The 11,828-nt window shown below is 44.0% G+C and overlaps 1 protein-coding gene across 2 annotated transcripts; it reads left to right on the top strand.

The window, feature by feature from the left end:
* Positions 1 to 1,145: 1,145 nt before the first annotated feature.
* On the top strand, positions 1,146 to 11,334 carry LOC125718535 (cilia- and flagella-associated protein 53-like). Of its 2 annotated transcripts, none has more exons than XM_048992446.1 (2): positions 1,146 to 1,518; positions 5,533 to 6,381. In XM_048992446.1, the coding sequence occupies exons 1-2, from the start codon at positions 1,270 to 1,272 to the stop codon at positions 6,154 to 6,156; spliced, it is 873 nt and encodes a 290-aa protein (XP_048848403.1). In that variant the 5' UTR covers positions 1,146 to 1,269; the 3' UTR covers positions 6,157 to 6,381. The 2 variants fall into 2 exon arrangements, with proteins under 2 accessions (XP_048848403.1, XP_048848402.1); XM_048992445.1 differs by lacking the exon at positions 5,533 to 6,381 and adding an exon at positions 9,498 to 11,334 and having other exon boundaries at positions 1,147 to 1,539.
* Positions 11,335 to 11,828: the final 494 nt, after the last annotated feature.

Here is an 11,828-nt window from a genome sequence, read left to right as displayed (position 1 = left end):
TGGAGAGGAACAAACGCACATCCTGCAATAAGCTCTGTGATCAGCTGGGGTTTAAATGGTATAGTGTCAGGTGGAGCCAACTGTTACTCCAACTGGGAAGGAAGGCAGCTTGGATCCAGGCTGTGCATTCTGCCAAATAGAAAAGGCGGAGATTGGAAAATCGACTGGGATCATTTCAGCCGGATTCGAGAGTCAGATACCTGTGTATAACAGGAGGTGGAGTAAAGCGAAGATGGGATTCAGAGGGACCTACCATTTGCAACTGAACAGTGCAGCATTTAAAACAGCTCAAAATAAGGGGCAAAAATACAGGCAATAAGATTAATCAAAAATGGATTTTTCTCCTACTTACTCAAATACTCAGTTCTGTAAAAGTTCACTTCCACTCATGAAAACACATGAAAAACACTGCATTCCATCCATCCATTTTCTGAATCAATTTGTCCAATAGAGGGGTGTGTGTGTCCAGAATCTATCCAGAAAGCTCTGCCTACAATGCAGGGATATTACAGATGCTGCTAAACCTTACCAAATGTTTTATCTCACCTCCATTTAATGTACCCAAACACTGATACCCAACCCCATACCCCTCCGTGCTGTGACCCATCATCTGGCGGTTGGTTCTTTGGTTAAACTGGCCTCCACTACCATTGCTAATTAGAATCATCTCACTTATATAAAAGTTTTGAAGAGCCAATAGGATTCAAAGCCTCTTACACCTCAGGATGAATCGGAAGTCATCGGTCACATGATATTGCATAAACTTAGCAAGCCCCGATTCCCAGCTTGAAGTCACTGGGCCTCACTTTGAGGAGGCGATCTCCCGAATCTGGGTATTAACTGTCTCATCACTAAGTTCAGCACCTTTCACAATATAGCACAGCATGGCCACGGTCAGAAAATGTGAGCCTGTCCTCCTCCTGAGTAAAGTAAAGCTCACTACGCTCTGTGAGCACAGGAACGGCCCGGCAATGTTTGGTAGGTTTCTGCATTGTTTGCAAGTACAGAATATTATCTGCGAGTAAACTAATTAAGGTAAATATGAAAATTCATACAATATATGCTGCAGAATATGAGCTGAATAAAGCATATAAAAAATGCAGAGAATTAAAAAAAATTGAACCACTGACCAAATATGGCACCTACAGTTGAATTCTAGAACACAATGTTACCGTGACAACTCTGATATCATTCTGAAGGTATAAATTGTGCTGTAGGCACCAATACCACTTCAAAACAAATCTGATTTCGAACAAGACGCATCTCAAAATGAAGTGGATTTTTCTGAACTGCTTTAGGCCGCCAGCGGTACCAAAGGACGCTGGTGAAGCTATAGAAGCAAAGGAGGAAAGGAAAAAGAAGGACAAAGGAGGAAAAAAGAAATCCTGGCTAAAGAAGCTTTTCACAAAAAAAGGGAAAGGAAAGAAACATAATACACCAAAAACTGATGTGAGGCCGACAGAAACTCTCACTGAGGAGGAGAAAGTGAAGGATGTGGCAATGGTGGTGGAGAGCCAGGCAATGGTGGTGGAGAGCCAGGCAATGGTGGAGGAGAGCCAGGCAATGGTGGAGGAGAGCCAGGCAATGATGGTGGAGAGCCAGGCAATAGTGGTGGAGAGCCAGGCAATAGTGGTGGAGTGCAAGGCAATGGTGGAGGAGTGCAAGGCAATGGTGGAGGAGTGCAAAGCAATGGAGGAGAATAGCAAGGCAATGGTGGAGGAGGAGAGCAAGGCAATGGTGGAGGAGTGCAATGCAACGGTGAAGGAGAGCAAGGCAATGGTGGAGGAGAGCAAAGCAATGGTGGAGGAGTGCAAGGCAATGGAGGAGGAGTACAAGGCAATGGAGGAGGAGTGCAAAGCAAAGGAGGAGGAGTGCAAGGCAATGGAGGAGGAGTGCAAGGGACTGGTGGAGGAGTGCAAGGCAATGGTGGAGGAGAGAAAGGCAATGGTGGAGGAGTGCAAGGCAATGGTGGAGGAGTGCAAGGCAATGGTGGAGCACTGCAAGGCAAGGGAGATGATGCAAGATAAGGAGACTGAACATGGAACATACTGACTGTCAGTACTACTAAAATGTAAATACTTATAAATAAATCATTAAAAACGAAGAAGAGACAGGTGTTTTCAATTGAATGTGAGTAGGTGATGTTAAATGTCAGGAATATTCCAAATGTCCATTACACGTGTTGCCGATAGGGGGTTTGGGTGATAAGGGTTGCCTTTAAACTTTAATAGAATGAAAATGCATTACATGTATTTATGTTGTATTTCTAATTACGTTTTTAAGGAATAACATATATAAAGGAATGAATGTAAGATACACGTCCAGCGGGGACCCGTCCGGCCGCAGCCATGTGTTGTTAGGAGTATGCACAAGCGCCACGGCGTATTTTAAAAGCAAGCACCAAAATGTTTAAGAAAAACGTTAGCTTTATTTTAAAAGAAAAGCAGGCGGAATTTAAACAAGTACAAACATGCCCGAAAGCAGCAGAAGAGCAAATGCCGAGTTTAAACAAGCACAAGCGAAACCAATTAACATACAGCACGTCGTTTTAAAAGAAAGCACTTAAACTCATTACATTTAAGCAACATGCTTAAAGAATTAGAAGGGAAAACTTTAGCGGTATTTACCGGTGTTAGGTTGAAGAAAGCATTTAAACAGCGAAATGAGCGAGTCCCAGAGCTCGGCCATAATCGGCAGGTCTGTTTGAAAAAAGCGGTCGAAACGGTAGACCGAAGTGGTCAGCCCGTTTCAAAATGGCGACACCAGAGGAGCGCCTGTTATTTCAAATAAACGTTATGGTTATAGGGGATTAAGTAACGAAGCACTTTTCTGCTCATGTGAATAATAAATTAAAACGCTCTAAGCATTTCAACAAGAATCAAGGAATAACGCGGTTAATTCTTGATTAAATTAGCGAATGCGCTCTCCTCTCTGGCTCGCTCTCATGTAGCGCATGCGCATAGAGCCACACAGTTCTTTAAAGAGCCGACTCTCTTCCGTTAATTTAAACAAGAATTAACAGGGTTATTCCTTGATTCTTTTTTTATTTTAAATTAACGCTAAAGTTTCTTTAAAACATTTCGGTGCTTTCTTGTGGCCCAAAGCACAGAATACCCGCACTGCTCTGACTACGCCACTGCCTGGTAAGGGCAGGAGGAACCCCTAACGTTCCTTCTGTAACGTGGCTAAGTTCGAACCCTCCCCACAAACGGACAACAAAGAGGCATGTAAAAATAAAAGCCAATCCACTTTATTACAAATATCTGAAATAAATTAGACAAACAAAGAAGGTTGCTGGGGGGGGGGCGGCTGACTATCCTCCAGATAGTAAGGTCAGATCGGCACGCGCAGCTCTCAGCTCAGGAGGGCCCTGGTGACAAAGAGCAAAACCACACAGCATGCAACATGACAAACACTACACACAACAGTACAGTGTCCCCTCAGTGTGGCACCCCAACAGCAGAGAGCAAAAGCCTGTGCGGATCCGGCCTTGTACAGAAAGATCCCATGTACAAACATAAGAGGGTAGCGGCCGATGTCCACCGCCCAAAATACAATACTACAATTACACTTATAACTTACAAGCCTATCAAATAAACCTAAAACAGTGGCTAGTCTGGTCCTTTGCAGGAATGCTTAATGCCCTCGCAGCACAGCAACACCAAGAGGCCACCTGTACGAATTACAGCTTCATTCCGTCTTCTGGGGGGTTCATTTAACGGACCCTGGTAAAATTGTACTTTGACAGAGTTACATTTGAGTTTAATAAAAAGACCGCTTGCCAGCAATATCACCATCTTTTTGCCACAGAAATCACATTCAGCAAGGCCTTTCTCCTTGGGTTACATCGTAGTGCTAGAAAAATCGCACCTTTTAGCTCTATATCGTCCTGCTGCTCATTTCTTACCCATTTCAGAATTATTAAAATATAAGAACACAAGTTTATGACCTTCTCCTTACTATAGGAGTTAGGCATGGCAGCCCCACAACACATGGAGAGGAACAAACGCACATCCTGCAATAAGCTCTGTGATCAGCTGGGGTTTAAATGGTATAGTGTCAGGTGGAGCCAACTGTTACTCCAACTGGGAAGGAAGGCAGCTTGGATCCAGGCTGTGCATTCTGCCAAATAGAAAAGGCGGAGATTGGAAAATCGACTGGGATCATTTCAGCCGGATTCGAGAGTCAGATACCTGTGTATAACAGGAGGTGGAGTAAAGCGAAGATGGGATTCAGAGGGACCTACCATTTGCAACTGAACAGTGCAGCATTTAAAACAGCTCAAAATAAGGGGCAAAAATACAGGCAATAAGATTAATCAAAAATGGATTTTTCTCCTACTTACTCAAATACTCAGTTCTGTAAAAGTTCACTTCCACTCATGAAAACACATGAAAAACACTGCATTCCATCCATCCATTTTCTGAATCAATTTGTCCAATAGAGGGGTGTGTGTGTCCAGAATCTATCCAGAAAGCTCTGCCTACAATGCAGGGATATTACAGATGCTGCTAAACCTTACCAAATGTTTTATCTCACCTCCATTTAATGTACCCAAACACTGATACCCAACCCCATACCCCTCCGTGCTGTGACCCATCATCTGGCGGTTGGTTCTTTGGTTAAACTGGCCTCCACTACCATTGCTAATTAGAATCATCTCACTTATATAAAAGTTTTGAAGAGCCAATAGGATTCAAAGCCTCTTACACCTCAGGATGAATCGGAAGTCATCGGTCACATGATATTGCATAAACTTAGCAAGCCCCGATTCCCAGCTTGAAGTCACTGGGCCTCACTTTGAGGAGGCGATCTCCCGAATCTGGGTATTAACTGTCTCATCACTAAGTTCAGCACCTTTCACAATATAGCACAGCATGGCCACGGTCAGAAAATGTGAGCCTGTCCTCCTCCTGAGTAAAGTAAAGCTCACTACGCTCTGTGAGCACAGGAACGGCCCGGCAATGTTTGGTAGGTTTCTGCATTGTTTGCAAGTACAGAATATTATCTGCGAGTAAACTAATTAAGGTAAATATGAAAATTCATACAATATATGCTGCAGAATATGAGCTGAATAAAGCATATAAAAAATGCAGAGAATTAAAAAAAATTGAACCACTGACCAAATATGGCACCTACAGTTGAATTCTAGAACACAATGTTACCGTGACAACTCTGATATCATTCTGAAGGTATAAATTGTGCTGTAGGCACCAATACCACTTCAAAACAAATCTGATTTCGAACAAGACGCATCTCAAAATGAAGTGGATTTTTCTGAACTGCTTTAGGCCGCCAGCGGTACCAAAGGACGCTGGTGAAGCTATAGAAGCAAAGGAGGAAAGGAAAAAGAAGGACAAAGGAGGAAAAAAGAAATCCTGGCTAAAGAAGCTTTTCACAAAAAAAGGGAAAGGAAAGAAACATAATACACCAAAAACTGATGTGAGGCCGACAGAAACTCTCACTGAGGAGGAGAAAGTAAAGGATGTGGCAATGGTGGTGGAGAGCCAGGCAATGGTGGTGGAGAGCCAGGCAATGGTGGAGGAGAGCCAGGCAATGGTGGAGGAGAGCCAGGCAATGATGGTGGAGAGCCAGGCAATGATGGTGGAGAGCCAGGCAATAGTGGTGGAGAGCCAGGCAATAGTGGTGGAGTGCAAGGCAATGGTGGAGGAGTGCAAGGCAATGGTGGAGGAGTGCAAAGCAATGGAGGAGAATAGCAAGGCAATGGAGGAGGAGTGCAAGGCAATGGTGGAGGGGTGCAAGGCAATTGTGGAGGAGGAATGCAAGGCAATGGTGGAGGAGGAGAGCAAGGCAATGGTGGAGGAGGAGAGCAAGGCAATGGTGGAGGAGTGCAATGCAACGGTGAAGGAGAGCAAGGCAATGGTGGAGGAGAGCAAAGCAATGGTGGAGGAGTGCAAGGCAATGGAGGAGGAGTACAAGGCAATGGAGGAGGAGTGCAAAGCAAAGGAGGAGGAGTGCAAGGCAATGGAGGAGGAGTGCAAGGGACTGGTGGAGGAGTGCAAGGCAATGGTGGAGGAGAGAAAGGCAATGGTGGAGGAGTGCAAGGCAATGGTGGAGGAGTGCAAGGCAATGGTGGAGCACTGCAAGGCAAGGGAGATGATGCAAGATAAGGAGACTGAACATGGAACATACTGACTGTCAGTACTACTAAAATGTAAATACTTATAAATAAATCATTAAAAACGAAGAAGAGACAGGTGTTTTCAATTGAATGTGAGTAGGTGATGTTAAATGTCAGGAATATTCCAAATGTCCATTACACGTGTTGCCGATAGGGGGTTTGGGTGATAAGGGTTGCCTTTAAACTTTAATAGAATGAAAATGCATTACATGTATTTATGTTGTATTTCTAATTACGTTTTTAAGGAATAACATATATAACGGAATGAATGTAAGATACACGTCCAGCGGGGACCCGTCCGGCCGCAGCCATGTGTTGTTAGGAGTAGGCACAAGCGCCACGGCGTATTTTAAAAGCAAGCACCAAAATGTTTAAGAAAAACGTTAGCTTTATTTTAAAAGAAAAGCAGGCGGAATTTAAACAAGTACAAACATGCCCGAAAGCAGCAGAAGAGCAAATGCCGAGTTTAAACAAGCACAAGCGAAACCAATTAACATACAGCACGTCGTTTTAAAAGAAAGCACTTAAACTCATTACATTTAAGCAACATGCTTAAAGAATTAGAAGGGAAAACTTTAGCGGTATTTACCGGTGTTAGGTTGAAGAAAGCATTTAAACAGCGAAATGAGCGAGTCCCAGAGCTCGGCCATAATCGGCAGGTCTGTTTGAAAAAAGCGGTCGAAACGATAGACCGAAGTGGTCAGCCCGTTTCAAAATGGCGACACCAGAGGAGCGCCTGTTATTTCAAATAAACGTTATGGTTATAGGGGATTAAGTAACGAAGCACTTTTCTGCTCATGTGAATAATAAATTAAAACGCTCTAAGCATTTCAACAAGAATCAAGGAATAACGCGGTTAATTCTTGATTAAATTAGCGAATGCGCTCTCCTCTCTGGCTCGCTCTCATGTAGCGCATGCGCATAGAGCCACACAGTTCTTTAAAGAGCCGACTCTCTTCCGTTAATTTAAACAAGAATTAACAGGGTTATTCCTTGATTCTTTTTTTATTTTAAATTAACGCTAAAGTTTCTTTAAAACATTTCGGTGCTTTCTTGTGGCCCAAAGCACAGAATACCCGCACTGCTCTGACTACGCCACTGCCTGGTAAGGGCAGGAGGAACCCCTAACGTTCCTTCTGTAACGTGGCTAAGTTCGAACCCTCCCCACAAAGGGACAACAAAGAGGCACGCGCAGCTCTCGGCTCAGGAGGGCCCTGGTGACAAAGAGCAAAACCACACAGCATGCAACACGACAAACACTACACACAACAGTACAGTGTCCGCTCAGTGTGGCACCCCAACAGCAGAGAGCAAAAGCCTGTGCGGATCCGGCCTTGTACAGAAAGATCCCATGTACAAACATAAGAGGGTAGCGGCCGATGTCCACCGCCCAAAATACAATACTACAATTACACTTATAACTTACAAGCCTATCAAATAAACCTAAAACAGTGGCTAGTCTGGTCCTTTGCAGGAATGCTTAATGCCCTCGCAGCACAGCAACACCAAGAGGCCACCTGTACGAATTACAGCTTCATTCCGTCTTCTGGGGGGTTCATTTAACGGACCCTGGTAAAATTGTACTTTGACAGAGTTACATTTGAGTTTAATAAAAAGACCGCTTGCCAGCAATATCACCATCTTTTTGCCACAGAAATCACATTCAGCAAGGCCTTTCTCCTTGGGTTACATCGTAGTGCTAGAAAAATCGCACCTTTTAGCTCTATATCGTCCTGCTGCTCATTTCTTACCCATTTCAGAATTATTAAAATATAAGAACACAAGTTTATGACCTTCTCCTTACTATAGGAGTTAGGCATGGCAGCCCCACAACACATGGAGAGGAACAAACGCACATCCTGCAATAAGCTCTGTGATCAGCTGGGGTTTAAATGGTATAGTGTCAGGTGGAGCCAACTGTTACTCCAACTGGGAAGGAAGGCAGCTTGGATCCAGGCTGTGCATTCTGCCAAATAGAAAAGGCGGAGATTGGAAAATCGACTGGGATCATTTCAGCCGGATTCGAGAGTCAGATACCTGTGTATAACAGGAGGTGGAGTAAAGCGAAGATGGGATTCAGAGGGACCTACCATTTGCAACTGAACAGTGCAGCATTTAAAACAGCTCAAAATAAGGGGCAAAAATACAGGCAATAAGATTAATCAAAAATGGATTTTTCTCCTACTTACTCAAATACTCAGTTCTGTAAAAGTTCACTTCCACTCATGAAAACACATGAAAAACACTGCATTCCATCCATCCATTTTCTGAATCAATTTGTCCAATAGAGGGGTGTGTGTGTCCAGAATCTATCCAGAAAGCTCTGCCTACAATGCAGGGATATTACAGATGCTGCTAAACCTTACCAAATGTTTTATCTCACCTCCATTTAATGTACCCAAACACTGATACCCAACCCCATACCCCTCCGTGCTGTGACCCATCATCTGGCGGTTGGTTCTTTGGTTAAACTGGCCTCCACTACCATTGCTAATTATAATCATCTCACTTATATAAAAGTTTTGAAGAGCCAATAGGATTCAAAGCCTCTTACACCTCAGGATGAATCGGAAGTCATTGGTCACAGGATATTGCATAAACTTAGCAAGCCCCGATTCCCAGCTTGAAGTCACTGGGCCTCACTTTGAGGAGGCGATCTCCCGAATCTGGGTATTAACTGTCTCATCACTAAGTTCAGCACCTTTCACAATATAGCACAGCATGGCCACGGTCAGAAAATGTGAGCCTGTCCTCCTCCTGAGTAAAGTAAAGCTCACTACGCTCTGTGAGCACAGGAACGGCCCGGCAATGTTTGGTAGGTTTCTGCATTGTTTGCAAGTACAGAATATTATCTGCGAGTAAACTAATTAAGGTAAATATGAAAATTCATACAATATATGCTGCAGAATATGAGCTGAATAAAGCATATAAAAAATGCAGAGAATTAAAAAAAATTGAACCACTGACCAAATATGGCACCTACAGTTGAATTCTAGAACACAATGTTACCGTGACAACTCTGATATCATTCTGAAGGTATAAATTGTGCTGTAGGCACCAATACCACTTCAAAACAAATGTGATTTCGAACAAGACGCATCTCAAAATGAAGTGGACTTTTCTGAATTGCTTTAGGCCGCCAGCGGTACCAAAGGACGCTGGTGAAGCTATAGAAGCAAAGGAGGAAAGGAAAAAGAAGGACAAAGGAGGAAAAAAGAAATCCTGGCTAAAGAAGCTTTTCACAAAAAAAGGGAAAGGAAAGAAACATAATACACCAAAAACTGATGTGAGGCCGACAGAAACTCTCACTGAGGAGGAGAAAGTGAAGGATGTGGCAATGGTGGTGGAGAGCCAGGCAATGGTGGTGGAGAGCCAGGCAATGGTGGTGGAGAGCCAGGCAATGGTGGTGGAGAGCCAGGCAATGGTGGAGGAGAGCCAGGCAATGATGGTGGAGAGCCAGGCAATGATAGTGGAGAGCCAGGCAATAGTGGTGGAGTGCAAGGCAATGGTGGAGGAGTGCAAGGCAATGGTGGAGGAGTGCAAAGCAATGGAGGAGAATAGCAAGGCAATGGAGGAGGAGTGCAAGGCAATGGTGGAGGGGTGCAAGGCAATTGTGGAGGAGGAATGCAAGGCAATGGTGGAGGAGGAGAGCAAGGCAATGGTGGAGGAGTGCAATGCAACGGTGAAGGAGAGCAAGGCAATGGTGGAGGAGAGCAAAGCAATGGTGGAGGAGTGCAAGGCAATGGAGGAGGAGTACAAGGCAATGGAGGAGGAGTGCAAAGCAAAGGAGGAGGAGTGCAAGGCAATGGAGGAGGAGTGCAAGGGACTGGTGGAGGAGTGCAAGGCAATGGTGGAGGAGAGAAAGGCAATGGTGGAGGAGAGCAAGGCAATGGTGGAGGAGTGCAAGGCAATGGTGGAGCACTGCAAGGCAAGGGAGATGATGCAAGATAAGGAGACTGAACATGGAACATACTGACTGTCAGTACTACTAAAATGTAAATACTTATAAATAAATCATTAAAAACGAAGAAGAGACAGGTGTTTTCAATTGAATGTGAGTAGGTGATGTTAAATGTCAGGAATATTCCAAATGTCCATTACACGTGTTGCCGATAGGGGGTTTGGGTGATAAGGGTTGCCTTTAAACTTTAATAGAATGAAAATGCATTACATGTATTTATGTTGTATTTCTAATTACGTTTTTAAGGAATAACACATATAACGGAATGAATGTAAGATACACGTCCAGCGGGGACCCGTCCGGCCGCAGCCATGTGTTGTTAGGAGTAGGCACAAGCGCCACGGCGTATTTTAAAAGCAAGCACCAAAATGTTTAAGAAAAACGTTAGCTTTATTTTAAAAGAAAAGCAGGCGGAATTTAAACAAGTACAAACATGCCCGAAAGCAGCAGAAGAGAAAATGCCGAGTTTAAACAAGCACAAGCGAAACCAATTAACATACAGCACGTCGTTTTAAAAGAAAGCACTTAAACTCATTACATTTAACCAACATGCTTAAAGAATTAGAAGGGAAAACTTTAGCGGTATTTACCGGTGTTAGGTTGAAGAAAGCATTTAAACAGCGAAATGAGCGAGTCCCAGAGCTCGGCCATAATCGGCAGGTCTGTTTGAAAAAAGCGGTCGAAACGGTAGACCGAAGTGGTCAGCCCGTTTCAAAATGGCGACACCAGAGGAGCGCCTGTTATTTCAAATAAACGTTATGGTTATAGGGGATTAAGTAACGAAGCACTTTTCTGCTCATGTGAATAATAAATTAAAACGCTCTAAGCATTTCAACAAGAATCAAGGAATAACGCGGTTAATTCTTGATTAAATTAGCGAATGCGCTCTCCTCTCTGGCTCGCTCTCATGTAGCGCATGCGCATAGAGCCACACAGTTCTTTAAAGAGCCGACTCTCTTCCGTTAATTTAAACAAGAATTAACAGGGTTATTCCTTGATTCTTTTTTTATTTTAAATTAACGCTAAAGTTTCTTTAAAACATTTCGGTGCTTTCTTGTGGCCCAAAGCACAGAATACCCACACTGCTCTGACTACGCCACTGCCTGGTAAGGGCAGGAGGAACCCCTAACGTTCCTTCTGTAACGTGGCTAAGTTCGAACCCTCCCCACAAACGGACAACAAAGAGGCATGTAAAAATAAAAGCCAATCCACTTTATTACAAATATCTGAAATAAATTAGACAAACAAAGAAGGTTGCTGGGGGGGGGGCGGCTGACTATCCTCCAGATAGTAAGGTCAGATCGGCACGCGCAGCTCTCAGCTCAGGAGGGCCCTGGTGACAAAGAGCAAAACCACACAGCATGCAACATGACAAACACTACACACAACAGTACAGTGTCCCCTCAGTGTGGCACCCCAACAGCAGAGAGCAAAAGCCTGTGCGGATCCGGCCTTGTACAGAAAGATCCCATGTACAAACATAAGAGGGTAGCGGCCGATGTCCACCGCCCAAAATACAATACTACAATTACACTTATAACTTACAAGCCTATCAAATAAACCTAAAACAGTGGCTAGTCTGGTCCTTTGCAGGAATGCTTAATGCCCTCGCAGCACAGCAACACCAAGAGGAAGCGTTCCAATGCTACAGGTACAAAGAAACAATCAACAAAGAAACATAGACCCTTTTAAAGCTTCGCTGACCTGACTGCCCGTGACAGTCTA

The sequence above is a fragment of the Brienomyrus brachyistius genome, chromosome 22, assembly GCF_023856365.1.
Source record: "Brienomyrus brachyistius isolate T26 chromosome 22, BBRACH_0.4, whole genome shotgun sequence".
NCBI lineage: Eukaryota > Metazoa > Chordata > Actinopteri > Osteoglossiformes > Mormyridae > Brienomyrus > Brienomyrus brachyistius.
Note: the sequence above shows the minus strand (reverse complement) of the source record. Positions and strands in the feature narration are given on the sequence as shown.

What these genes read in the sequence shown, in the direction of transcription:
- LOC125718535 (XM_048992445.1), top strand. Translation starts at nt 1,270, where the DNA reads ATGAAGTGGATTTTTCTGAACTGCTTTAGGCCGCCAGCGGTACCAAAG. An exon ending in CAATGGTGGTGGAGAGCCAG is followed by an intron (nt 1,540 to 9,497) that starts GCAATGGTGGAG and finishes GTGGAGAGCCAG; the next exon opens with GCAATGGTGGTGGAGAGCCA.